Source organism: Melopsittacus undulatus, chromosome 10 (assembly GCF_012275295.1).
Source record: "Melopsittacus undulatus isolate bMelUnd1 chromosome 10, bMelUnd1.mat.Z, whole genome shotgun sequence".
In the NCBI taxonomy this organism is placed as follows: Eukaryota; Metazoa; Chordata; class Aves; order Psittaciformes; family Psittaculidae; genus Melopsittacus; species Melopsittacus undulatus.
In genome coordinates, this window is record NC_047536.1 from 33,726,146 (window position 1) to 33,751,873 (window position 25,728).

Below are 25,728 nucleotides of genomic sequence, written 5' to 3' on the forward strand. Positions count from 1 at the left end.
ACCGGACTGTCCTATGGGCACTGCACCAGCCTCACATCCAATCCCATCCCAAACTGGTGGGAGGGCTCCGCAGCCTCTTGGAAGCTGCAGCCTGGGGTTAGAGCAGGGATGGGTGGGCAGAGCATCCTTCTGGCTCCATGGGAGGCAGGACGATGGGCAGGGCACCCTGCCTAGGTACTGGAGGGTGTGAAACAGGCAGGGCACCCTGAGGAGCGGATGGCAGGGAGGGCACCCTGCCTGCATCCTGGATGGTAGAAAGATGGGAAGGGCATCCTGCCTGCACCCTGGATGGGCAGGATAACGGCCAGGACACCCTGGCAGGACCAGGATAACGGGCAGGACACCGGGAAAGGACTGGATAACGGGCAGGACACCCAGGAAGGACAGGATAATGGACAGGATAACGGGCAGGACAGAATAACGGGCAGGATAAAGGGCAGGACATCGGGCAGAGCAGGATAACGGTCAGGACACCCGGGAAGGGCAGGATAACGAGCAGGACACCGCAGCAGGACAGGATAACGGGCAGGATAAAGGTCAGGACACCTGGAAAGGGCAGGATAACGAGCAGGAGATGGGGCAGGACATCGGGCAGAGCAGGATAACGGTGAGGACACCCGGGAAGGGCAGGATAACGGGCAGGAGATGGGGCAGGATAACGGGAAGGGGATGGGCCAGGAGATGGGGTAGGACAGGATAACGGAGAGGATAACGGGCAGGACACCTGGGAAGGGCAGGATAACGAGCAGGGGATGGGTCAGGACAGGATAACGGGCAGGATAACGGGCAGGGGATGGGTCAGGACAGCGCTGCCCGCACCCTGGAGGGGTGGGAAAGGTCCCGGCCCCGCCTCTCCCTGCGCTGCCCTCCCGGTCCCGGCTCCCCCCGCTCCGGTGCCAGCCCCGGTCCCGGCCGCCGCTCGGAGCCACGCGAGATCCGCGGGGCCGGTGCCGTGCGCGGGGCGGGCGGGGCGGGTCGGGAGCGCGCATGAGCCGCGGCGGCGGCGGCCGGGAGCGCGGAGCGCGGCTGTGGGCGCGCCCGGAGCCCCGCACGGCCCTGCCCGCAGCCGGCACCGCCTCGGCCGTCGGGGGCGCGCCCGGCCCTGCGCGTCCCCGCACCGCGGCCCCCGAGGTAAGCACCGAGCCCCGGCGGGGACCCCCCCGCACCCGGCTCCGCTCCGCTCCGCCCGCGTCGCCATTTTGCCGTTCGCTCTTCCCCTCCCGGCCCTGCCTGGGCCCCGCAGGCCGCGGACGGAGGGGACGGGCCCGGGGGACGGCACAGCCGGGTCCGGTCGGGCTGCGGGGGCTGTGCGGGGGTCTGACCCCCGTGGGTCCGGGGCTGGGAGGACGGGAGGGATCGGCCCTAACGCGCTGCAGACACGAAGTTCACCGTGTCCGGAGCCGTGCCCGGTGGAGGGGGATGCGGAGCGGGTGCCCCAGGGCACGGCTTGTGGGGCTGCATCAGCGCCGGGGTCCGTCCGAGGAGCATCAGCACCGAGGTCCCTGCCATTGAGGCATCACCATTGGCTTCAGCGTGGTCCTGGTACCAGGTTGGCAACCGAGTGCCAGAAGTGATGGGCAAGGCAGTGTCCTTTGGCATCGGTATCTGCGCTGGACATGGCACATCCCTGCCTGCATCCTGCCTGCTCTGTGGGCAGGGGAGCAGCTCGCTCGCCTTTGGCATTGCCTGAAGCTGGAGTTGGTGAATTGGAGCACATCGATGGGTGGCCAGTTTGGGTCCACAGCATCCATAGCAATGGGGCTGGGTTGGGAGACCCGCCAAGGGAATCAGTGGTCAGCACCCATGGGTGGCTTTCCCCCTGAAGCCATGAGGCCATCGTGGAGCTGAGAGGGTCACAAGCATCCCTGTCCGTGTTTGTGCTCCTGCAGACCCAATCCGAGGTCATGGACAGGCATTTATACATGGAATTAGTTGTCCTTTTCCACTTCATTCCCAGTTTCCAGGCTGTGCATGGAGGAAAGAGCCCATTGGGGCTGTGAGTGCCTGGGACACTTGTTCCTTGTCAAACCCGGCAGAGGAGCACGTGTCCGTGCTGGTGGCTCCGGAATGATGCTCTTGGCACAGCAGGTTCCCAACCTTGTCTCCCTGTTTTCCTATGGCCGCAGGCTTCCTCCTCACCCTTGCTCTCAGCACCTCCAACTCAACTCATCCCACACTGGTTCCTGTGTGGGCACAGGAATTCTTGCCTGGACTTGGGAAATGCTGCTGCAGACTTGTAAGAAGTTACCCAAGAAGAGCTGGAGGCATCATCCGTGAAGATGCTGCTATTCCCAATCCCACAGGCAGGACCTTCTCCCATTGCTGGATGCAGAAGGGTTTTCACCATCATGGAAGCAGGGAAGGGCATCGGCTGTTGCCCAGTGTCAGACTGTGTTACCCTAAAAGCAGTGAGAAGTTTGGACATCACAAAGACCCAACAAGGGGCTGAGTTTTGCTCTCTGGCCCCTGGGCAATTCCTTTGGGATCTCTGGGATATTTAGTATGGAAAACCAGAAGATGCTCAGAGCCTCATGCTGCCTGGATAGGATCCCTTTGAGGGGATGGACATGTTAAGGGACAGAGCTGAGCTGAGCACCTCATGGTGATGGGTTTGGGCAGGCAATGTTGGAAGTGATGCTCAGCATCCCTGCTGCTCCAGTGCTGCCATAGGGCATGCAGGGTGCAGGACGTGGGCACTTGGCCATCATTGGGGTCTGCCCCCCATCAGATCCCAGCATCCCCACAGGCAGCCAGGCTGCAGCTCAGGTCTCCCATCAAAAGACTCCAAGTTACCTGAAGCAACATTCCCTGTATTCACCAGCAAATGCCAGAGAACCTGTTGCCAAGGCTGGAATGTCACACTTGATCCCATTAACCTTTGTGTCCATACATGTCACCATCCGAACACATCCCGGAAGCTTTTACCAGCTCTTGAAGTGCCTGATCCCGCATGGAAAATCCCTGGAGCACCTGATGGACACTTGTGTCTTACACATCAATGGTGTGGCCGATGATCCGGGATGCTCTCCTGACCTCTGCATCCCTCTGCGGACAAGGAGAGGCAGGATGAATGTGGATGCTCAGTGCATCCAAGCCATGGAGTTAAATGATGCTAAGTGTGATCTTGTTGGAGGAATTTGGGATGAGGAGTCAAATCTCTGTGGGTTGAGGTGAAGAAGTCATTACCTGGCACTTCCCACAGTCACACTGTCAGTGCCTGGCTGAGATCAGCATCCCATCCCATCCGGGGTCTGATCCATGATGGTCCAGGGATGCTCCCAGTGCATCCCCATCCTCAGCTGTGTCTTTGTGCCATTGGGAAGGGAACAAGGTGCTTGAACCCACCCCATGGCCCTGCCAAAGCAGAGGGGTGTCCTGCCTGCTTCCATTGGGAACAGGCATGGGCCTTGTGCGATAAATCCTGATGTTCATTATTTATAGAGCAGCCAAATTGAATTATTAATAGGGAAATTCAGATAACGTCCCCACTCCTCCGGTTGTAAGTTTCCCATTAATAAGGAAATTGGAAATTTATCACTAAATCTGCTCATTAAAACTCACTCTGGTTTCCTTTTTCTTTGGGTGCCTCAAATGAAAGGCAAGGAATAAACAGCGAGGAAAAGCCATTTATTCCCTGTTATATTCCCTGTTATTCCCTGCTTCTCGGGGCAGAGGCAGCCCAGCATTAAAGGCTTTGCTGTTGGATGTGGAGGGGAAACCAGCCTATAATAAAGCAGCTTTTCAGCCATGTCCGTTGTGGCATTGCTGGACTGTAGGACCAATCCTGGGAATCGCATCCTGCTGCTTCCCTTTGTGGGACCCTTTCATCTGGGGGATAGATCCTGGTTTTCCCCCCGTCCTTGCTTCCAGCATGTGATGCTCCCGGCTCCGAGGAGTGGATTTTAGTGCCTCTCCTGCTTCTTTCAGAGATGGCGGATTCCTATACCTATAAAGGTGGAAGGAAAACTGCAGGATCTCATAAACCCACTGCCAGCAAGGAAAGCAGGACAGAGACAAGGATAAACCCATCGGCAGAGCTGCCCAAGCTTGGTAAGGAGATGGTTTTCCTTTCCATGGGGCAAAGGGGATGAGGCTGGGGGCAGGATTGGGGGGTGGCTGCCATAGTGCATGGGGCTGAGTGCATCTGATCGTGCCTTTGCTTTAATCCAATGTGCTGGTCCAGAAAAGCCCCTTGGAGCTGCAGGGAGTGATGGAGCTGGTGTCTCCCATCCTGCCTTAATGAGATGGGTGTCTTGCTGCTATTTATGGTGCTGGGAGCTGAATGGGACATCAAAGGAGGGGAAGGCTTAAATGAGTTGAGCCCATCTGCTGTCTCCTGTGGGGTGGATGGAGGTTGGAGTCAATGGGACCCGGGGGAGCCGCTTGCTAAGGGCTGTCACTCTGATGGATGCCTGATTGCTCTATCCAGGAATCTCCAGGCCTGAGGACATTCCTTTCCTTCTGGCTGCTTACACATGGGCTGATCCCATTTGTGGGCACAGAGAGGCTCTCACTGCCTTTACATTGCTCAAGGCCAGGTTGGACACAGGGCTTGGAGCAGCTGCTCCATGGATGGGGTCCCTGCCTGTGGATCTGGATGGGCTTTAAGGTCCCTTCAACCCAAAGCACTGTGGTTCTATGGTTCTGTGATAGTGAAGGGTTCCTGTGCCCTGTGTGAGGGTCAGACCCCAGTGATGTGCACCCAGAATCAGCAGCTCTGTAGGGACATCCCAGTGCCCTGAATGTTTCCCATATGTCCCTCTTCCCTTGGGGGGGTTGGAGCTGTAATTGCTAACAGAGGCTTATAACTTAGTGCTGATGGGAATGAGCTCCAGCTGTCCTCACTATGAGCATACCTGTGTTCAGGAGAGTGGTTTTCCCTGCACCACATCTTAGTAGCCCTTTTATAACCCTTGCTTCTGGCTTAGATGGACTGAAAGCAGTGAGAGGGAGTGAAGGACACTTTGTGATGAGGATATTTCATTGCTCTCACTGGGATGCTGCTGGAGGTGGAAATGGGTAACAGGGTTCATGTCATTGGGGTGAATTAAGCTGTATGCAGTTGCTTTGCTCGGATGCAGGAGCCTGGTTGGCACAGGGAGCATCCTTCCCAAGCCAGGTCTTGGTCTGGAGAAGTGATGGGATTTCTGTGCTCCACAGCCTGCCCAGACACAGATTTCCTTTGCTAAGTGCCATAGTTGTTGAAGGCTTTATTCCAATGCAAGTGGAAGGATGGATTCCAAAGCACATCCTGATGTGCTGGAACTGCTGTGTGTGAATGAGAGGAGATGTGTCAGTGGGTACGAGGGGAAGCCGCTGCCTCCTGTGCAGGTATCTGTGGGCACAGGGGCTGTGCACTGAGTTGCAGAGGGGCTGGCATTGCCTTCCAAAGGGGAATCTCCATCCTTGCCAGGGCCGGGACACTCATCCCAGAGCCCTGTGTGCATCCATAGACTGCATGGAGCGAGGGAAGCAGGATTGCTGGGACAGCAGCAGGTGATGGACACTGCCTCTGTTTGCAGGGAATGCAACCAGTGACAAATCCGAAGGCAGGAAGAAAGGACGACCCAAGGCTGAGAACCAGGCACTGAAAGACATCCCTGTAAGCCCCTGGTCCCTCTGCTCTCCCTGCCTTGCCCTCCACATCCTCCTGCACTGGATGCTCCAACCAGCCCCATTCCGGGGTTAAACCTGCCCTTCCCAGGGGCTTAATCATCAGAGCAGCCTTATTGTGGGCATAGCAGCATCTTTGCCCCTCCATCCCCTCCATGCAGGCATCCAGCATCCTCCAAAACGCCGGATAGGGAACACAACCCTCTCCATCCTCCCCTTCCCAGCACCATGCCCAGACAAGCTGGATTCTCTCACAGACCCATCAGGTTTGGCTGATGATCCAGTAAAGGGTGATTTATTCCCATAGAGTTATGCAGTTCAATTCCCATACGGCAGCATGGACAACACAGGGAGCAGTTTGTCAGGAGAGCTTGGCCATGGGGTGATTTATGGCCTAGATGAAATATGAGGTGATTAAATCACTTAGGTGGCTTCTAGCTGATTTATTCCCTTCTCCTGGCTGGGAGCGTGTGTGGCTGATGGGAGGGATGGACAGGAATGATGAGGAGCTCCCATGTGTCCCCTCGGGATGCAGCTGGACCCATGCTCCTCCCTCACCAACGTGTCTTGTGTCTCCTGTCCCAGCTCCCCCTGATGAACCAGTGGAAGGATGAATTCAAAGCCCACTCCAGGGTGAAATGTCCCAATGCAGGCTGCTGGCTGGAGTTCCCCAGCATTTATGGCTTGAAGTACCACTACCAGCGCTGCCAAGGGGTAAGGGGACCAGAGGGATGCTTGTCCTCTCCAGTGCCCTGCTCCTACCTTACCCTCTATGGGGTAAAGCCCCCCTTGGGCCTTATATCCCATGACATTAAAACAAGGAGGGTATGGATGGGCCAGGAATGGTCCATGAGATGCTCATGAGGGAACTGGGGTCCCTCCAGTGTGAGGTTTGGCTTTGGGGATCATGGGATGTTGGTAACCATGTGGAGAGCCAGAAGGATGCTACAGGTGATCTGTGCTCATACCTGCATCAGGAAGAGCCCGTCCCTTTCATGGTCTCACATCCATGCTCCCATCTCCCCTTGCTCACACAGGGTGCGATCTCAGAGAAGCTGACATACTCATGCTCATACTGTGAAGCTGCCTTCACCTCCAAGACACAGCTGGAAAAGCATCGGCTCTGGAATCACTTGGATCGGCCCATGCCCACCAGCAAAGCAGAACACAAAGTGCCCAAGGCCATTGGGAAGAGCAGTGGCAAGAAAAGGTACCAGTCTGTGGCTAAGCTGCATGGTGCTGGTGTAGGGATAGCCGGGAGAAGGGGAATGTGCCCACATCCATTCCCATGCTCCCGGCTGGAGAGGGGGGAGAGGGGTCAGGACATCTGTGTGACAACCCCTCTTTAAACAAGCCCTCTGTGCTTTGCCCTAGAGCTGCTGAGAGTTCAGCTTGCCCCACCATCCATCCCAAACAGGCAAAGACGGACAAAGCCGAGGCCCAGGACCACAATGGCCAGTGCCTGGTGGAGAGCAGGGAGAGCAAGGAATTCCACATTGCTGGAGCTGAGGCTATGGCAGCTGCCACCCCCACGGCCAGGTCCTGCAGTGGCAAGGACACGGTGCAGCAGGGAGGCAGCCAGGCCTCGCTGCAGGAGGAAGACCCCGAGAGGATGAAGCACAGTAAGATTAGAGCCTGGGGCTATGCTGGTTCCAGAGCTTCCCTAACCCTAACCCTAACCCTTGGGAATGGGCTCTGCTCCAGCCAATGTGAGTGTCTCCCTGGCTGTTCCCAGGTTTTAGCATCCTGATAACTTGCCCCCAGTTCTGTTTCTTGTGGCTCAACTGGGAGTTAAAGCCTGGTGGTGGATGTATGGGGGTCTCTGAGGTGCCACTATGAGAGAGACATCAACCTGCTTGAAGAGTCCATAGGAAGCCATGGAGATGCTGTGAGGGCTTGAGCCAGGCTTAGACACCTGGGCTGGGGCAGCCTGGGCAAGAGAAGGCTCCTGAAGGGGAGACCTGAGAGCAGCTCCAGTGCCTAAAGGGGCTGCAGGAAAGCTGGAGAGGGGCTTGGGACAAGGGATGTAGGGATAGGACATGGGGAATGGCTTGAACCGGCCCGAGGGGGGATCAGCTGCTGAGGCTGTGGCAACCATGTGGCTTTTGGCACAAGACTGAGCCACCATGAACCCTGGATCCCGTTAGTTCTCGGGGGGTTTTGGGGTGAGAAGCAGCATCCTGATGCTGTTTGGTGAGTGGTGCCATTCAACAGTGGTAAAGGCCTCCTCACCATAGAGCATGTGCCCATGCCATGCCCTGGCACTCTGGGTTCCCCCTGGCAGTGCAGGTATTTGACCAAATCTCTCTGTTTCTCTCTTTTGAGTCAGGAAGGAAACAGAAAACCCCTAAGAAGTTTACGGGGGAGCAGCCATCGATCTCGGGGACGTTTGGACTCAAAGGTAATAGAGGGATGAATCCGGTGGCTTTAGGGTTGTAGCTTCATCCTGGGGTATTCGGGGGAAGCCCCTTTCCCAAGAGCAGTCCCTGTGCAGGAGGAATGTGACAGACATGGGGATGGGGACATCACACTGGAGGAGCTGGTGCCTTTTACCATAGGAGCATTACAAAGGGTGGCATTGGAGTTGGCACTGATAACAGCCCTGGCTGCTCTGCTTGGAAGCCTCTTGCTGGGAATTAGGGAAAATGGAAGGATCCAGGTATGTCCAACTGTATCCCAAGAGTAAGGAGCTGTTGGCACAAGTACAGCATGACAAACACCACCTCATGGTCATCATCATCCCACCATCCTGGGATGCCACAGCATTCCCAATGGCACCAAGGGGGATTTCTGTGTGTGACGCATCCATCCCTCAGAGGATGCTCCAGTGCTGGTCGCCCACAGTGAAGATGAATTCAAGGGAGAAGAGATGTGTTGCTGGGGTGTTCTCTGCGCTCAGGAGTCGCCCTTTCAGCCTGACAAAGCACAAGCAAGTGGGTCTGTGCTCATGCTCCATGGGTATATCCAACTGGGATGGAAAGGAGCAGGGAAACCAGGAGCATCCCTGCTACAAGAGCAGCTGGATTCCATTGACCATGAAACATGCTTGATGAGGGAAACACAAAGTGGATTTCCAGGCAGGAGGCAGCACCTTCCAGTACAAGAGGCACTCGGGGGAGAGGCACTAATGGCTTTGAAGGACTTAAACACTTATTGATGAGCAGTCTGGATGTGGTCTGTGCGACTGCCTTCCCCTTGCTCCTGGGATGTGTGGGGTTGTTCCCCTTAACAGCCCCACAGAGACACATGTGCTGCCCTCCTCCTGCTTGGTACAGGGGTGATGCTTTGGTGGTTGGCAGCGATGCCTGCAGCAGGCTGAATGGGATGCACAGGCTTTGCCAGGCAGGGATGAGGCACAGATAAGCTGGGATTGAGGATGTGTTTAGGGGAAGCTGGCAGGGAGCATGGCCTCTGCTCTGCAGGCAGGCTTGGTGACAGGCACCACAACCGGCAGAGCCAGCTTTCCTCTTCCCCATCTGCCTGTCATCCGGTCACCCCTCTTTTCCTGGTCCTTCCTGCCCCTTCCCAGCACATTGGGATGGGAAGAGACCCATGTGCATCATGACAAGTGCACACAGATCCAGGGATGGAAGGTCCTGCACCTCTCTGGTGTCCAGGATCCCAAAGTTTACCCAGTTTTATAGGAGGGACCCCAATTCCTCAGCATAAGCACTCAGCCTCTCCAGTGCAGGAGCATAATGATGGACCCGATCCCACATAATGATGGACCCATCCATAATGATGGACCTGATCCCACACACGCATCCTTGCAGGGCTGCAGCTGGTTTGGTGTCTCTGGGTTAATGGAAGGTGAATGTGAGCTGAATGTGAGCTGGTCTCTCTACAGGGCTTGTCAAAGCAGAGGATAAGGCAAAAGCTCATCGGGCCAAGAAGCTGGAGGGGAACACCAATGAGGAGCTGAAGAAGAAACCTCTGGGAGCTGCTGTGAAGAAGGAAGCAGTTGTGCATCCCCCAGCAGGTGAGGCTGGTGGGGGCAAAGCAGGGCAGCACCTACCCTGTGCTCTGCTCCAGGCTTATATGGTCCCCATGTACCTGCAGGTAGTGGTCCCGTATCCTCCTTACCCATCTGGGTGAGTGTTCATGAGCACAAGCAGCACAAAATCCTTCTGTTCCCACCTGGCTGCACTGTTTGGGTCAGTGTCTGGGATGCTGGTGTTCTTCTAACCATCATCTCCATGATCAATGGCAATGCAAAGCTCTAAGCATGGTTATGTCTCCTGCATCCTAGCGCAGGTTGGTGCCTTGCCTTGGGAGCTGTGACAGCAGGAGGAACGCAGGATGTGTGAGATAAACACAGCTGCAGTGCCTTGCACTGCTCTCAGATTGAAAGGAATCACTCTGAGAGCTCAGAGCTGTGCAAAGGCAGCAAACAAACAGGCTTTGGGTTTGATTCAGGCTGTGCTGAGGATCAATGTGAGCTCTGGACCTCAGAGCAGGTTTTGACCCCATGAATCTCCCTATTTTGGGTGGTTTTGAAGCCAGGCACAGACACTCAGATAAGCAGATGCTTGGAAGAGAGCACTGCTCTGGCTGCCTGTGTGTCTGCTGGGAGGGGGATTGCCTTAAGCTTCCCAGGCACACATCCGGATGGAGCTGAGATGCTCACCTTTGTTTTACCTCATTGTTTCATGTGTTATTCCACACACAGCAAGATCAGGTAGCCAAGGACATCATCACGCTTTAACCCAGCTTCCAGGATGTAGCAGGGTTGGAAAGGGGTGAACCTCCTTTTCCCTATCAAATGCTACCAGGTCAGGTGTATGAAGAGACCCAGGGAGCAGTTTGTTCAGGAGCTGTGGGGCAGGCAGAGCTGTGTGGTTTGTGTCTGGTTTGGGCTTGACCTATGCCTGGGAGGGGGTTTCTTCTTTAACATCAAGCACTTGCCCCAATTCAGTGCTTTTTAAGGTGATAAACAAGGCTCAGAGCAGTGTTGTCCTCAGCCCAAGCAGCCTATGGGCTCTGTGGCTGGGTTAACACCTCTGTCCTCTCCCTCACCAGCAAACCCTGAGGACCAGTGGCAACGGGACATCAGTGAGAAGGGAGAAGTGGCCTGTCCAACCTGCAGTGTTATAACCAGGAAGACTATCGTGGGGCTCAAGAAGCACATGGATGTGTGCCAGAAAGTAAGGACTTGCTTTATCCCATCACCCACATATGGATGTTGTAAGGGAATTCATGCTCCATCAGTGTGTACTGGTGCTCTGGGCTGGGGTTGGTATCACACTTGCTGGACATCTTCAGGGCTGGCTGCCTCGCATCTATTCAGAGGGATTGGACACCTAATTCCTTGGAAGTGTTCAAAACCCACATAGATGGAGCCCCTCAGTGACTGGGTTTAGTGGTTTTACTGGGATAGAGGTTGGGCTTGATGATCTTTAAGGTCTTTTCCAACCGAGATGCTGAATCCCTTTGAGTTCTGAGGCCCTGGCCCTGGTGTCTCCATCAGAGCTGGGTGTTTCTAGTAGCTAAATGAATAGTTGTAAGGCTGGAGAGGCTGTTGGAGCTGTCTCAGCCTCCTCCTGAGTGCTGAGGGATTCCAGTGTCCCACACCTTGCATCAGGCCAGATGAATTGTGGTTGAATGGGAGCACCGGGGAGGCATCGTGCTTGGATGGGCTCAGGGAGGCTGTCAAGAGCAGGGCTTCAGTAACAGTGCAGTGAGATATGGTCTCTGTGCCACGTCACCATCCATCAGAGCAGAGGGCAGCATCCGCATCCATCACCTGCAGAGCTATCAGCACAGGGAGGCAAAGTGGGATCAATGCCTCCTGCTTGGAAAATAAGGGCCTCGGCTTTGATTCCACATTCGTTTTCTGTAAGTGCCTCCTCAGCCTTTGCTTCTCTATTTAGACATCAGTGGGAGGCTGCTCTCCCTTTCAGACCCTGTATTGCATTGATGCTGGGCACAATCCTGCCTCCTCTGGTGTCCTGGCTGCGGTGAGGGGGATCTTGGCCATCACTGCTCATGTCTCCCCTGCTATGGAGCATCTCCCAATGCAACCCAGGCTCCATGCAGGCCTGCTGGGCAGTGATAACCCACTATAAATAGGCTTCATCCCTTCAAGTGGGTGTTCTGTCACCCTTCTTGGGAGGGACAGTGTTTGCTGGGGCTGGGATGCTCCACAGGATGGGGATGGTCCCCATGCTCTCAGTGTGTGACCACAGGCCCAGCTCTCAGCATGTCACCTCTAAGATGAACCTATGGCACATCCTTAGGGAGGTCCCAGTGCTACAGGCATGTGGTGTACCCAGCAGAAGTGACCCTGGAGCAGAGGCACTCTCTCAGCTTGCTCTCTGCTTTAATGACTGTAGTATTTCCTAGCTGGACAATGGGAAGAGGATGTGCAGGCTCCCACAACCCTTATAAACCAACAGGAATTGGTGTCTCCATTCATTGCTTGTTGCTGAGCAGTCTGCTCTGTTTCCTTTGGGTTTGGAAGGGAAAGAAGGGATGGGGACAGTGGCAACATGGGGCCTGAAAGAGGTGAGAGCAGGTAAATCCTGCCAGTGCCTGAGGTGGGAGGGCTTCTTAGGACATGGACATGGCATGTTCTTTAGTGTGACATGGACATGGCATGTTCTTTAGTGTGACATGGACATGGCATGTTCTTCGGTGTGACATGGACATGGCATGTTCTTCAGTGTGACATGGACATGGCATGTTCTTCAGTGTGACATGGACATGGCATGTTCTTTAGTGTGACATGGACATGGCATGTTCTTCAGTGTGGACCAGAGGAGTAAATTGGCTGGCATTGGTATCTGGTGAGTTAAGTGTCTTTTAGCATCCACCCTGTTAGGATCAAGCGCTTGGGTCTGGACCAAGGTTAACTGATGGGAGCACAGGTTCATGTGAGTCGTTCCCAACTGGCTGCAGTGAGTTTATCCTTCGTTTCCCCAGAGCTTCAGGATGAGGAGGGATTTGCATCCATCTTCATTCCCTCCCCAGCTTCTAGTCCAGGCTTGAGTGAAGGGGGAAGTGGTGAAGGTGAAGCATCAGCCATGCAGGAGGAGCAGGAACGGCTGCAGCCATCCAGGCACCAGCTCCCCGTGGATACATCCTGTCTCTTGGTGCCTGGAATGTTCACCTCCTGAGTCAGTACATGCTGGTACCTGCCCCAGCACGAGTCGTGTTCTGCTTATTCACTTTGCAAGCTCCACTTGGACATCTGTGTGTGCATTTAATGCATCTCCCCAGTCACTCAGGAGGCCAAGTCAGGTCACAAGCAGAGCAATGTGATTGTGTCCAGCAGCATCTTACCTTACTCCCAGAAAGGGGTTTGTACACCAGCATCTGCTGTAGTTAATAGTGCTGCAGAGCACAGGCTGCTAACGTATGGAGAGATCAAAGCTGCTCCTCTGTCCTAACCCTTTAATAGGAAAACTCAGATACTGGGTCCAGATGTTTGCAGCCAATGGGGCTTTAAACCTACATCCAGAATGGGATGTTTTCCAAAGCCTGGGGCATGTGGGTTTGATAATGGCATCCAGGACCACAGGGAGGAAACTCCTGAGCTGCAGGCTGGGACTGGGATGGGGACAGGGCTGCCTGCTGGGTCCCACTGCTGGGTACCCATGGGGCTTAGTGACAGGCATGAGCAGTGGCCTCTGACCCCATTGGTGCCTTGTCTTTGGTTCCTCCAGCTGCAGGATGCCTTGAAGTGTCAGCACTGCAAAAAGCAGTTCAAGTCCAAGGCTGGGCTCAATTACCACACCATGGCCGAGCACGTCAGCAAGGTAAGAGCTGGGCTGCCCTCCCCTTGGTGCAGATGCAGATGATGCTCTCAGCAGCCTCTTCCCTTTAGGGAAAGGAAGGATTTGCACCATCACCTTCAAGCATTTCCAATGTGCTCAGTGCAGACAGTGGCTGAACAAAGCCAATTGTTCCCTGGCAGCTCCATGGACTCATGTGATCCTGGGAGCAGAGCAAAAAGTACCCCAGGAATTCAGATCCTGGGATGGGGAAGATGCAGTGAGCAGTGAGCTGGGGTTTGAGTGACAAAGCTCTGCCTCCAGAGCTGCCTGTTGGGTTCTGCCCTGCATACACCTCTGAACCCAGCTCTGCACTAAGAAACAGACACCAAATCTCCCATGGATAACATTTGGCAGGTACCAGTTTAGATGCAAACCTGGTCGTGTACATCCAGGAGAGCAGAGCAAGGTGTAACCTCCTCTCTATGTGTCCTGTGCTTACCGGTTGTGACTTACCTGTGCATTCATCTCCTGCCCTTCACTCTGGATGCTGAATCCTCTGTGCAGGAGCTGCTCCCCAGTTTCTCAGCTCACCCTTTGGGTGCCAGTGCAGGACAGGCATGAGCAGGTCTGGTACCTGGCAATGGAGGTGTTGGTGTGTGGTAAAGCAGTGGGAGATGCAGCTCTTGTAAGGCAGAGGTTCCACCTCCTCCTGCCACTGAGGACATGGTTGACTCTGTCACTTCCTTGTTTCCAGCCTGTTCCTGTGGAAACCACTGGACTTGGTGAACAGGAAGAACGGGAAAGGCTGAGGAAAGTGCTGAAGCAGATGGGAAAGCTGAAGTGCCCCAATGAGGTATGTGAACGATTCCTGTTCCTCGTTCTGTGAAGGGTGGAAGGAGCAGTCCCCAGTGCAGAGGGGATGTGTGCTCTCTGGGCATCCCTTGGCATGTACTGCTCCGCCATCCCGATCCCATCCTGCTGGCTCTGTGTGCTCTGGCAATGTGCATTCCCAGCAGGAGGGTGGGCATAGGGCAGGGTGAGCAGCACTGAAGGGCAGGTTCTGCTTCCTGAGCTCGGGAAGGGGCAGAGCACAGAGTAAAACCAACCCAAACCATGGTGAGCTGGTTGCAGACAAGGCACCAACAGGTAATGGGATGTGTGGCAGAGGTTTGTCCCTATGGGTGCTTGACCCCATGCAGGCAGTGCCTCCTGTGTGCCTGCCTGGAGAGCTCTGATGCTGTGTTGGGGCACAGAGCCAGAGACAGGGGATGCTCCCTCCCTCCTGCACTGTCTTTGGGGCCGAGGGGCTGGTCAGGGATCACTGCAAGGGGATGGGTTGATGGAGCTGTATGTGGAGGGCTCTCCTTGTGATGTGTGTCCCCCTGGAGCACATAGAACCCCAACCTTCCTCATCCTCATCCTCATCCCCGCAGGGCTGCGTGGCCAACTTCTCCAGCCTGATGGGCTACCAGTACCACCAGAAGCGGTGTGGGAAGCAGCTGGCCGAGGCCGACAAGCCTGTGTTCAGCTGCCCCCATTGTGGCAAGAAGTACAAGTCCAAGGCTGGCCACGACTACCACGTGCGGTCAGAGCACACGGCCCCGGTGAGCCCCATGGACACCTCTGCAGTGGGGCCAACCCCCCCCATGGGGGACTGCAGAGCTGCAGAGCCTCTGGGCAGGACAGAGCCAGGCAAGGCAGGTGCAGATGTTGAACTGATGTTGTCTTCTCCTTCCCATTGTTGTGTGCGGGTGTTGGACCATGTGGTGCTGGGGGTGGAATGAGCTGCAGCCCCTTCTCTAAAGCAGGATGCTCAGCAGTGTTCCCTGGTGCCCATGGGGCTGTGCTCCAGCAGTAAGCAAGCACCAGCTGTTGCCAGCACTGGGGTGGCAGGATGCATCCCTTAGGAGCATCCTTTTCTCTTCTCTTGATGCCTACTGACAGTGCATCCGGCTCTAATAACTCCCTAACTCCAATAAACGGAGACGTTTGGACACATGGGAGCACCAAAGGATGCAGTCAGTCTGATGTTGGTGGCTCTGCAGCCCCCCCTGCATGATGCAGGTTGTGCCAATGCAGAACCCAAACCCCTGTATCCCATTGCAGAGGGCTCTTGTCCCCTCATCATCCCCATCCTGACTCTGTCTCTTTGCAGCCTCCGGAGGAGCCAGAGGTGAAGCCAGAGCCTGGTCCCATAGAGGACTTTGAGAGGACCCCGAGCGGCCGCATCCGTCGGACATCAGCACAAGTGGCTGTGTTCCACCTGCAGGAGATAGCAGAGGATGAGCTCGCCAAGGACTGGACCAAGCGGAGGATGAAGGATGACCTGGTGCCCGAGACCAAGCGGGTGAGCAGCCCTTGTTTCTTCTCTTGCAGCTGTACATGGAGAGCCGGGAGGCAAAGTGCATCAGGGCTCATGTGTCTTGTTTCTGTGCCTTAAATCAATTAGCTCTGATGGCAAATGTATTGGTAAAGAGCCCCAGAGCAGTCTGGAGGCTCCATAAGAGCCTGGTAGCTTTGCCCTTTCCATTGCCAGGGCTCAGGACTTAAATGGTGATGCTCTGTGGGCAGGGCAGGGATCAGAGGGTGTTGTGGAGTTCAGCTCTGGTCCATGCTCATTCACTGGCAGCCAAGAGGAGTGTGTGAAGAGAGCAGGGGTGGATGTGAAACCATTTCCCTTCTACTGTCAGAGAGCAGAGATGCCTCAGGTGGAATTTCCTCCCTTCCACATGGAGGTGATTCCCAACAAAGGGCAAGGGAAGGAGCTGGAGCCTGGAGCTGCAGCCTGCAGTGGTTCATATGGGGCCTGGTGCTGTGGGATATGTGTGGCTCAGTGCTCTGCTAGAACTGAGCTCCATGGAGGCATCAGAGGAACACGTTAACCCAAACATCCCTCCTGGCTGTGGGAGGAAGTGATTCCTGGGAATGTCCCAAAGAATTCCCTCCAGGAATGCTCCTTCTGGGAATGGAGCAGCAGCAAATCATAAACCTCTTCAGTGTAAAGGGGATAAAACAGGAGTTGGGGTTTTCTAACCCTGTGGTTGATACTTTCTGGTGAGGACTCAACCCAGAGGTGCCATGTGAGTGTCTGCAGCCTCTTTCCTGCAGTTAGATCCCAGGTCTTCCCCTTGCTCTGAGCAGTTGAGCATCTCTTGTCCAGTGCTCTGACATTCCCCATTGCAAAGATGGGAGCGAGGAGCACGCAGTGGGCAGGTGGAACCAGAACAGAAGCAAACCAGCATCTCCTTTACCCTCATGGGCATCCCGTGAGGCAGCTGATGTGGGAGAGGATCCAGGCATGGTGCTGCCATCCGCCCTAAAGCAGAACTGAGGTTCTGGGGCCACAAGTGATGCAAATCCCAATGCTTTGGGTGTTTGCTGCTTTCCAGATGACTTCAGCTGTGGTGCATTCACCTCAAGCCCAGAGTAGCTGTTTCATTCGCCTGCAGTGAGAGGGGAGGTGTGATGCTCTCTGCTCCCCCTTCCATCCTCAGCACTCACATTCCTCTTTCCTCCTTGAATTGCTCCCCTTGATCTTGACTTTGGCCATTTTCAGTGTGCATGGAGGGAGTACCAGGAGCTCCAGGCTTGGATAAGGGGCCCATGTGCAAGCTGACGTTACAAAGGCATCATAAACACACTGTTGGTGTAATCCTGTGCCAAAAGCTGTTGCTGGTGGTGGTTTTTATGAGGCATTTCTTGTGTTAAGTTTAGTTGAGCACCATCTCTGCACTAAAACCAGTGAGGGTTGTTGTGAGCTGGGAGGAAGGAGGGTGCATTGCAGACAGGCAATGGGGGAGCTGGATTGAGGAGGTCAGTGCAATGGGAGCTGCCTGCAGGTACATCTTGCAGCGACTGTCACGTTCCCTTGACAACACTCGCATCATCTGTGCAGTCTATGGCATTCTTCTCTCGATGAGTGATGCTGAAGGAGGTGGGAGGCAGGATATGGGGATCTGGGGGGATGCTGCTGACTTCAGCACACTTTGTGCTGCTCTTGCATCGCTCAGGACCGCTGGACATTCACCAGGTGCTTTAGAGCAGGGTCTATAGAGCCCTTCTCTGGCTTGGAGCTGGATGTCAGGGATCAGGGGCAGCTTCCAACTGCTCCTGCACCATCACCTGGGGACTTCCAGAGAGCCGGAGGGATGGATGCTTCCAGCTCTGGTCTGTGACCAGTGATGGCTGGATGCTCCCAGACGTGCTGCAGCACAGGATGTGCTCCATCCCCAGGCTCTCCAGTTACCCACCACAGTCCCAGCACTCAACATGGAGCTGATGAAGAAATCCAACCCTCCTCTCCATCCCTTTGCCAGGGAGAAGCAAACGGCTCCTCTGTAAGCCAATGGGATACAGGGGTTCACAGCCCCACTGCAGCCCCTGCCCCATGCTCTGCCCTCGTGGCCACATGGCAACCAGCCCTGGCCAAGGAGAGGACCACTGGGGCTGGATCCCTTTGGTGGGATGTGTTTGCCTTTCCCTGGAGGATGGATTCCTTCCCACCAAAGCCATGGCATTAGAATAAACGCTGCTCCATCCCAGGCTCCATTCTGCACTAACCAAATCCAGCACTTCTAAATATACACTGGAGCCTTATTTCTCTCTCGGATCTCTCTTTGCCTCTGGATAAGCTGAAACAGATGTGGTGTTTCACAACGGCCGCTTGCTGGGGATGGCAGATGGGGAAGGGCACAGCCCTGCTGCTCTGCTGGGAAACATCCCCTTTCCAGAAGCTCCATGAGGATGATGCTGATCCTCGACCCTCCTCTGCCCTGCAATGGGGCCATGGTGTGACCATGAGCATCTTAGGGCTGGTGTAGATGGAGCAAGAGGATGGCAGGTTCCTGGCTTGGTGGTGCAGGCACTGGTGGGTTCTGGGGTGATGTCCTTACCCATTTTAGAGGCTGCACTGGGAGAAATGGTCTCCTTGAGCAGAGGGAAAGGCATTTAAGGGGCAGGAGGGGAGAAAACACCATGGACATGCCACAGTTTGGTTGTGTGATGCTTTACCTGTAGAGATCAATGTGGGATTGCTTGTTTGAGGTGCTGTGAGATGGTGATGGCTCCTGCAGCCCAAGCAGCTGCTGTTTGCAGAGGGAGGGATGCTGTGGTCCTTCTATGGGGTGCAAAGGGATCCTGGTTACATCCCAATGGCTTGGGTTTGGGTCCTCAGAGTCTGCACATCTCTATGGAGCCTGGTGCTGCGTTGTGGGGTCCAGAGCAAAGGGCTGCAATAGGCAAATAGCAAAGCTAAAGGGGAAAAGTCACCTCCAGGCTTGAGCTGTTCAGATCCCCCTCCTGGCATCCGGCTGCATTCCAGAGCAGCAGAGCCTGGCTCGGGTTTGTCCCCCAACACAATAGCCCTGTGCTCTGGGCAGGCGCCAGGCTGAGCCCTGCGGCCCCATGTCACTGATGGGCTGAACCGGATCCCAGCTCAGCAGGGACCAGTCCATCCATCCTGCTCATGGTATGACCCATGCAGGGGAGCCAGCTGCCAGCCAGCACCCATGGGTGAGCCCTGGCTTCACACCCACATCAGCCCTGCTTTCCATGGGGTGATGCGAGGGGACCTCAGAAGGGCTCCCTGGGGCGTGTGTAACCCTAACGGCTGCATGGTTCTCATTTACTGCTCTGTGTTGAGGGGAAGGGGAGAGAGCCTTGAAATATGGAAGTTAATGAAATAAACCCATCAGTCAGAGCCAACGAGCCCTTCCCAGCCCAGCATCCTTCGACTGTTCACAAGAGATGGGCTGCAGCCAAAACCGGTTGTAATCGTTTAATGATTTGGCCATGAACATTTTCACTTACAGCCTGTTTGAGGCAAATAAATGGGGAAAGGAAGAAAAAACACCCAGAGATTTAAATATTCCATGCCTGGGGCTCCCTCTTAATAGAGACATAAGGATGACTTTGACATTCCCAGAACCGCAGCCCCCAGGAAGACATGGGATTTGCATGTTATTGTACAGGCCTAATGGAGGAGAGCAGGGAGGGGAGTGGGAAGCTGGAGCAGCAGAGCCCACATCCCTGAGCATCCCCCCTTGGCTCCTCCCCAGGAGGTTGTTGCTGGGGCTGAGTGCGGTTGTCTTTGCTCCTCCATGGGGCTGATAGGGTTTGAATTAAGGAGGATGTTTGGTTCTTGGTATCAGTGACAGAAAGGGAGTCCTGTGTTCTCCCCTGGAGGTGCCATTGCCTTCCCCAGGCTGGGGACCAAGGGGTTGGTCCATGCAGCATCCCAGAGCTTCAAAGAGCTGGGCTCGGGGGATCCTGTGCTTGTGGCACCATTGCCCCTCATTGCCCCTCACATTGAGCCTGGCTCTCCCCAGGCTCCCTTCTCCATGGATCACTTAAATCCCATTGGAAATGGGAGGTTGGTGCCTGAGCCCCCAGTGGGACGGTTTGGGAGCAGCCTGTTTGGGGGAGCTGGACATGGTACATCCATGCTTAGCAGCACATTCAGGGAAGCTTCAGCTGGACAAGAGCTCCAGCTGCTTCCTGCAGCATCAGAGCCACGAGCTCCAGGTCCTGGGGGTGTTTCAGAAGCAGGGTTTGCATCTGTGCAAGTGTTTCCTGAGCATCCTCCTTGGCCATCCGGATGCATTGAGGTCCATGAGTGTGCAATGCCATGGGCAGGCTCTCCCTGCATGAACTGGGGCTGGAGACCCAAACCACATCCATCCCAGAGCTCTCTAGAGCTGGGAGATGTGGGTGTGCAGGTACCATCTGCTGATGGTGATATGGGGACAGGCAGAGATCAGCCCCACAGGCATCCCAGAGATGCCACGGCTGCTGCTGCTGGACGTGCAGAATTGGTGCTGGGAAGGCAGAGTGACTGTGCTGAGCCTTGGAGTCGTTAATAGAGCTGTAATTAAAAGCACTTGGAAAGAGCAGCCCTGCAGGAGGAGAGGCAGAGACACAAGAGCCTTTCATTGTTCGCTTGTGCCCATTCATGGGTGGAAAGCAGCCACGGAGGCTCCTGGTGTCCATCCCCTCTGCTTGTTCTCCCTGTTACAAAACAGAAGGGGGTGAAACTGAACCAGCAGAGGTTTACATTGGATATAAGGGAGAAATCCTTTACTGTGAGGGTGCTGAGGCACTGGAATGGGTTGCTCAGGGGTGTTGTGAATGCTCCATCCCTGGCAGTGTTCAAGGCCAGGTTGGATGAAGCCTTGGGTGATATGGTTTAGTGTGAGGTGTCCCTGCCCATGGCAGGGGTTGGAACTGGATGATCTTAAGGTCCTTTCCAACCCTAACTATTCTATGCAATGCATTGAAAACACCAGGTCTGGCCCTGCCATGGGGCATGGACCCGGGAGCAGGAGCAGGATCAGCCCCTCTCCTATTGCCATCCCATGGAGGTGGCTGCAGCACCAGTGGCTCTGCTCTGGTGAGCCTGGAGGGAGGTGATACCCATGTGAGATGCCTCCCAGCTCATTTTCAGCTCAGTTTCACTTCTCCTTGGGGGGGGGGAAGCAAGAACAGGGACCCCAGCAAGGCCCACACTGGTGTGTGCAGCTCTGCTCACTGTCCTCTATTGTCTGCAGCTCAATTACACCCGACCAGGGCTTCCAAAGCTCAACCCCAGGCTGCTGGAGAACTGGAAGAATGAGGTGAAGGAGAAGGGTCGCATCAACTGTCCCAACAACGTAAGGAGCATCCCTGTTCATCCCTGGGCTGCTGGTCTCACTCTGCAGGGGGAAAGGGGAAGGTTTGGGGCACAACCCACCAAAGCCAGGTTCTGTTGGGCCCCACATGAAGCTGGTAGAGACCCTCCTGTCCCTTTATCTCTCTGAGGTTGCTGCTGTGCCTGGTTGAAGTGTATCCCACCTTTGGGACCCTCCTGGTGTGCTCCAGCCACTGGGATTGGGGTCAGGCTCTGCCCAGGTTCCCTTGCTGCTGATGGTTCAGCATCCCCCAGTTCAGGCTCTGGAGCTGCCTTTGGGAAGCTCCCAAGATGCAGACAGGCTGAAGGCTCCGTTCTGTCCTCCAGAGCCTTCCCATGCAGGGAACCTGCTTTGCCCAGAGCCAAACTGGGGCTGGTTTGAAGCTGTTCCATTCTGTGCCAAGCACAGACCTCAGGGACGTGGTGAGTGGGCTCCATCCTGCTGTGAAGCCTTGGCCTGAGCTGGGGGGGGGTGACCTCCACACTGGTGCTGAGCCCTTGATTTATCACCTCCAACAAAGCCTTGCTAAGGAGGCTGCTCCCCCCAGGCCAGGGGATGCTCTGGCTGGTGAATGGCATCCCCAGCCCCTTTGAAACCGGTCATGCTGCTGCCAGGGTGATCTCTGTCTCCGTTAAGCATCTGCTGTGGCTCCAGGAGCTCCTGTATCCCAGCAGGAGCCTCCTTTTCCATGGAGACATTGAAAGGAGACGTTTTCCATCCCATTGCAGAGGGATGCGGCCACATGACTCCCATTAGCACTAATAGGAAACGTGTGACCAGAGCCCTCTGTGTCTCACTCAGCATTAACCTCACACTGCTCAGCCTGGGACCCGTGGCCTTGCTGGCACAGCAGGCTCCTCATGGAGCCAAGGGGGGGGGATCATGGCAAACCCTGTTTGCTTCCTTCCTGCAGTGCTGTGAAGCCATTTACTCCAGTGTCTCGGGGCTGAAAGCTCACCTGGCCAACTGCAACAAGGTGAGTCCCTCTGCAAGCCTCACTGGGCTTGGGGTTTGGGGTTTGGGAGCAACAGGGCAAGGGTACAGCATAGAGGAGTGTGGTCACTGGGAGGGCTGGGGGAGTGATGCTGCTGCCCATGGAGTTGTCACCCCTCGGTCTGCTGTTGTACCAACACCCTCATGGGCAGGATCAACCCCACAGCTACAGGCAGATGAAGGCAGAGAGGCTGGGGCCGGGAAGTGATGGAGGGGGTTTGACTGCTGGTCCAGTCTGCAATGCAGATACCTCACCCAAGAAACAGAGCTCTGATGCATTGAGAGCCTTTGGGACAGCAGCATCCTCCTGCCTCAGCATCCCCATCCCACCACAGCTCCTACTGGCTTCCTGCACAAGCCTATGGCTCCCCAGTGTGACTGCAGCAGCTCAGAGCCAGGGAGCTGGGTGAGCTGCACCTTCCCAAAGCAAATGGGACCAGGAGTCCTTCCCCACAGCCCTGCAGCCCCTATGGGAGCTTCCCCAGCCCCACACGGATGCTGCTGTGGTCCCTGCAGGGGATGGAGCAGCTCCTGCTCTGTGCAGTGGTGCTGTGAGCTCCGGTGGCCTGAAGCATCCACAGGCTCCATCCGGAGCTCAGTGTAGGTCCCTCCCATTGGAACCAAGAGCTGGTAAAGCTTCAAGCATGAAACACTTCCAGCTGCAGCTCCATTGAATGGAGCATCCAGGAGGCAGCTCCAAGCCATAGCCTGTGGTTATTGAAAACACAAACCCCAGCACTAGCTGGAGCATCAGCCCCTAATGAGATCCTGTAGCAAATGGGCTGCAGAGATCCACAGAAGGGGCTGTGTGTGTGCAGGATGAAGTGCAAGGACAGGAGGGCAGTTCCTTTGCTGGGCTGCAGCACCAGGCAGCCCACCAGCTAACGGGGCCATTTCCTGCCTGCTTCTGTGCACGGAACACTGTTGTCAGCAGGACTCTGCCCTTACAGAGCATTTAGTTTGGCAGAGGACACACACCCCACCAGACCTGCCATAAATCACATCCGGGCTGTGATTCCTGCCCGAAAACCCCACAGAATTAGTTGAAATGGAGCAAGAGGCTCACTGAGAACAGAGGATGCTCCCAGGCAGCATCCTCAGTGGGGATGGATGCTCCAGGCTGATGCCTCCTGCTGAAGCCAGCCTGCAGCAGGGCCAGCCCTGCCTGCATCCTGCCTGCATCCTGCCTGCTCCTGACATCAAAGACCTGTCTTAAGGCTGGATTTACAGCACAGAAGAATTCCCATGGAGCTCATACATCGCCCTGAGGGGCCCATCCATAAACCCCTCGTCAATAGAGAGCACATTATCTCCTCAGTGCCCTGAACTGCGGCAGAGCAGGAGATCAGTCATCCCCACAAGGGCTCTAATGACAGGAATCCAGCAGTGGCTGCATCTCCAACAGCCTCACAGGGAAAGGAGGTGAGTCTGTTGGACATAAATCAGATGTGGTTCAGCCCCAGGAGATCACAGAGCTGCTGATGGAGAGGAAATGGAGCAATCGGCCCCGGCAGCCTCCTGCACACACACACATGGTGTCAGTGGTGACTTGCAGGTGGTGTTGGGGACACACAGGCAGCAAACCCAATGCTTGTTGCCCTCCAGCCTTACAGAGCCTGGTATTTGGATGTTTGACCTGGTGCCACCATCGGTGCTGCCGCAGCACAACCGGCATGGGCTGGAATGGATGTGGGTTGGCAGGGATCTGGTGTGTTAGAAATGAATGTTCCTTTCCTGTTTCTCTTTGAGGTTTAAGCATCAATATCCCCTCAAAGAAGGGGAGCAGGATGGGGGAGTTCCCATGGTTATGGGGCTGCAGGAGGATGCTCTTGTCTTGCAGGGGGACCACTCGGTGGGCAAGTACTGCTGCCTCCTGTGCCAGAAGGAGTTCAGCTCTGAGAGTGGGGTCAAGTACCACATCATCAAGGCTCACTCGGAGGTAAGGATGCAGATGGGGATGCTCCAGGCTGGTCCATGCTGCATCACACCCATCCTTGGGCTGCCCTGCTCCATCCATCCATCTATCCATCCATCCATCCAACCATCCATCCATCCATCCATCCATCCATCCATCCATCCATCCATCCCTCCATCCATCCATCCCTTCATCCATTCATCCATCCCTCCATCCATCCATCCATCCATCCCTCCATCCATCCATCCCTCCATCCATCCATCCCTCCATCCATCCATCCATCCATCCATCCATCCATCCATCCATCCAAGAGCAGAGACAGCAGCATCAGTGCTGTGACAATCTGGGAGGGATGTCCCTGTCCCCCTTTGTGTCCCTGTCACCCATAGACCCCATTGTGCCTGCTCAGCAGCAGAGCAGTGACACCAGTGGGTCATGCAGTGGTCCATGTGTCTGTGTGTGATGGTGACAACCCCAGTACGGTCCCTAACCCCATATCCCCCTCGGGCACAGAACTGGTTCCGCACGTCCTCCGAGGCCAGGAGCAGGAAGAAGAGCAGGGAACAGCTTCCTTCCAGCAACGAGGACAAGAAGCAAAGCACAAACGGGAAGAAAAGGGGCAGGAAACCCAAGGAGAGGCCTCCGGAACCATCCCCAAAGGGCAGGGAGAACCCGGCAGCAAAGACTAACCACAAGAAAGCCCTGGAGCCCTGGGAAGGCTCCAGGGGCAGCCCCGATGGGGACGAGCGTGGCCCTAAGCCCCTGAGCCAGCGCAAGGCAGGAGCCAGCAACTGAGAACTGAGCAGCTCAGAGACTCCTCTGCGAGGATTCGTTTACAGCCCAGGGTAACAGGGTGGGGGGGTCCTGCTCTTCTGTCCCCCCCTTACAATCCCCTCCCCCCACATCCATTCACCCCCTTTTTACAGAAAAATAGAAAGAAAAGCAAAAAAAAGGGACAGAAAATCCCATTGAACCACTTGGAGCAAATCCCATCCCTTGTTTCACACTGGAAAAACAACGGGATCGAGCAAGCTGGACCGTTCTGCACCCCCTGCCCATGTACATACCCCATTCCCTGTTCCCTCCCCATTCCCTGCCTTCCTCCTTGCTCCCTGCGCCAAACTGGTGAGGCTTGAGTGACAGGAAAGTGCAATAGCAGCAGGATGCTCTGGGCTGGGGCTCTCTGGCTGCATGGGCTGGGGGGTGTCCAGGCAGGATCCAGGCTGCATCCCAGCTCCCAAGGTGATGTTCCAAAGATGATTGATCCATGCATGCAGCCGGATGGGGCTGGTGGGATCTGGTGGTGCTTTCCTTGGGATGCTGCAGCAGGATCTGCTCTGGGGTTGTGGTTTTGGGGCTGGCTCAGAGCAAGGGGTTATTCCAGGCAGTGGGATGAGGCTCGGAGCTGGCAGAGCATCCTCCGGATACATGGGGCTGGATGTGGTTGTGGAGGGGATGCAGGAGGTGTGAGCATCCCTGGAAGGGGATGGGAGAGGGGGATGCTGGAGGGTGATGGGTTGGGTTGGAGGGATTAATGGCATGTGTTGGGAATGGCTGAGCACGGAGCTGTGCCCTGGGGCAGCAGTGGCAGTGCTGTGGTGGCCGAGGGGTGATTCAGGATCCCCATCCCAAAGGTGCTGAGGGCCCAAATCGGGGTCTCTGTCCCCCACTGCAGCCACAGGAAGTGTGTGATGGGCACAGGGGGGCAGCACCAGGTGACAATCACAGGTCCTGCTTTAGGGTGAGCCCCAACCACTGCCCTTGTCCATGGGGCCAGGACCTACAATGGGTGAATCCCAGCTCCCCCGACCCCTTTCCTTGTGGATGG

The 25,728-nt window shown here is 55.6% G+C and overlaps 1 protein-coding gene across 1 annotated transcript; it reads left to right on the forward strand.

Annotated features, from left to right (window-relative positions):
• Positions 1-1,028: 1,028 nt before the first annotated feature.
• On the forward strand, positions 1,029-24,745 carry ZNF512B (zinc finger protein 512B). Its single transcript, XM_034066603.1, has 17 exons — positions 1,029-1,131; positions 3,928-4,050; positions 5,523-5,602; positions 6,199-6,327; positions 6,651-6,823; positions 6,988-7,235; positions 7,943-8,014; positions 9,461-9,592; positions 10,633-10,757; positions 13,278-13,370; positions 14,083-14,181; positions 14,762-15,025; positions 15,484-15,675; positions 20,873-20,974; positions 21,906-21,968; positions 23,826-23,924; positions 24,414-24,745. The coding sequence occupies exons 2-17, from the start codon at positions 3,930-3,932 to the stop codon at positions 24,693-24,695; spliced, it is 2,274 nt and encodes a 757-aa protein (XP_033922494.1). The 5' UTR covers positions 1,029-1,131; positions 3,928-3,929; the 3' UTR covers positions 24,696-24,745.
• The last annotated feature ends 983 nt before the right edge of the window (positions 24,746-25,728 follow it).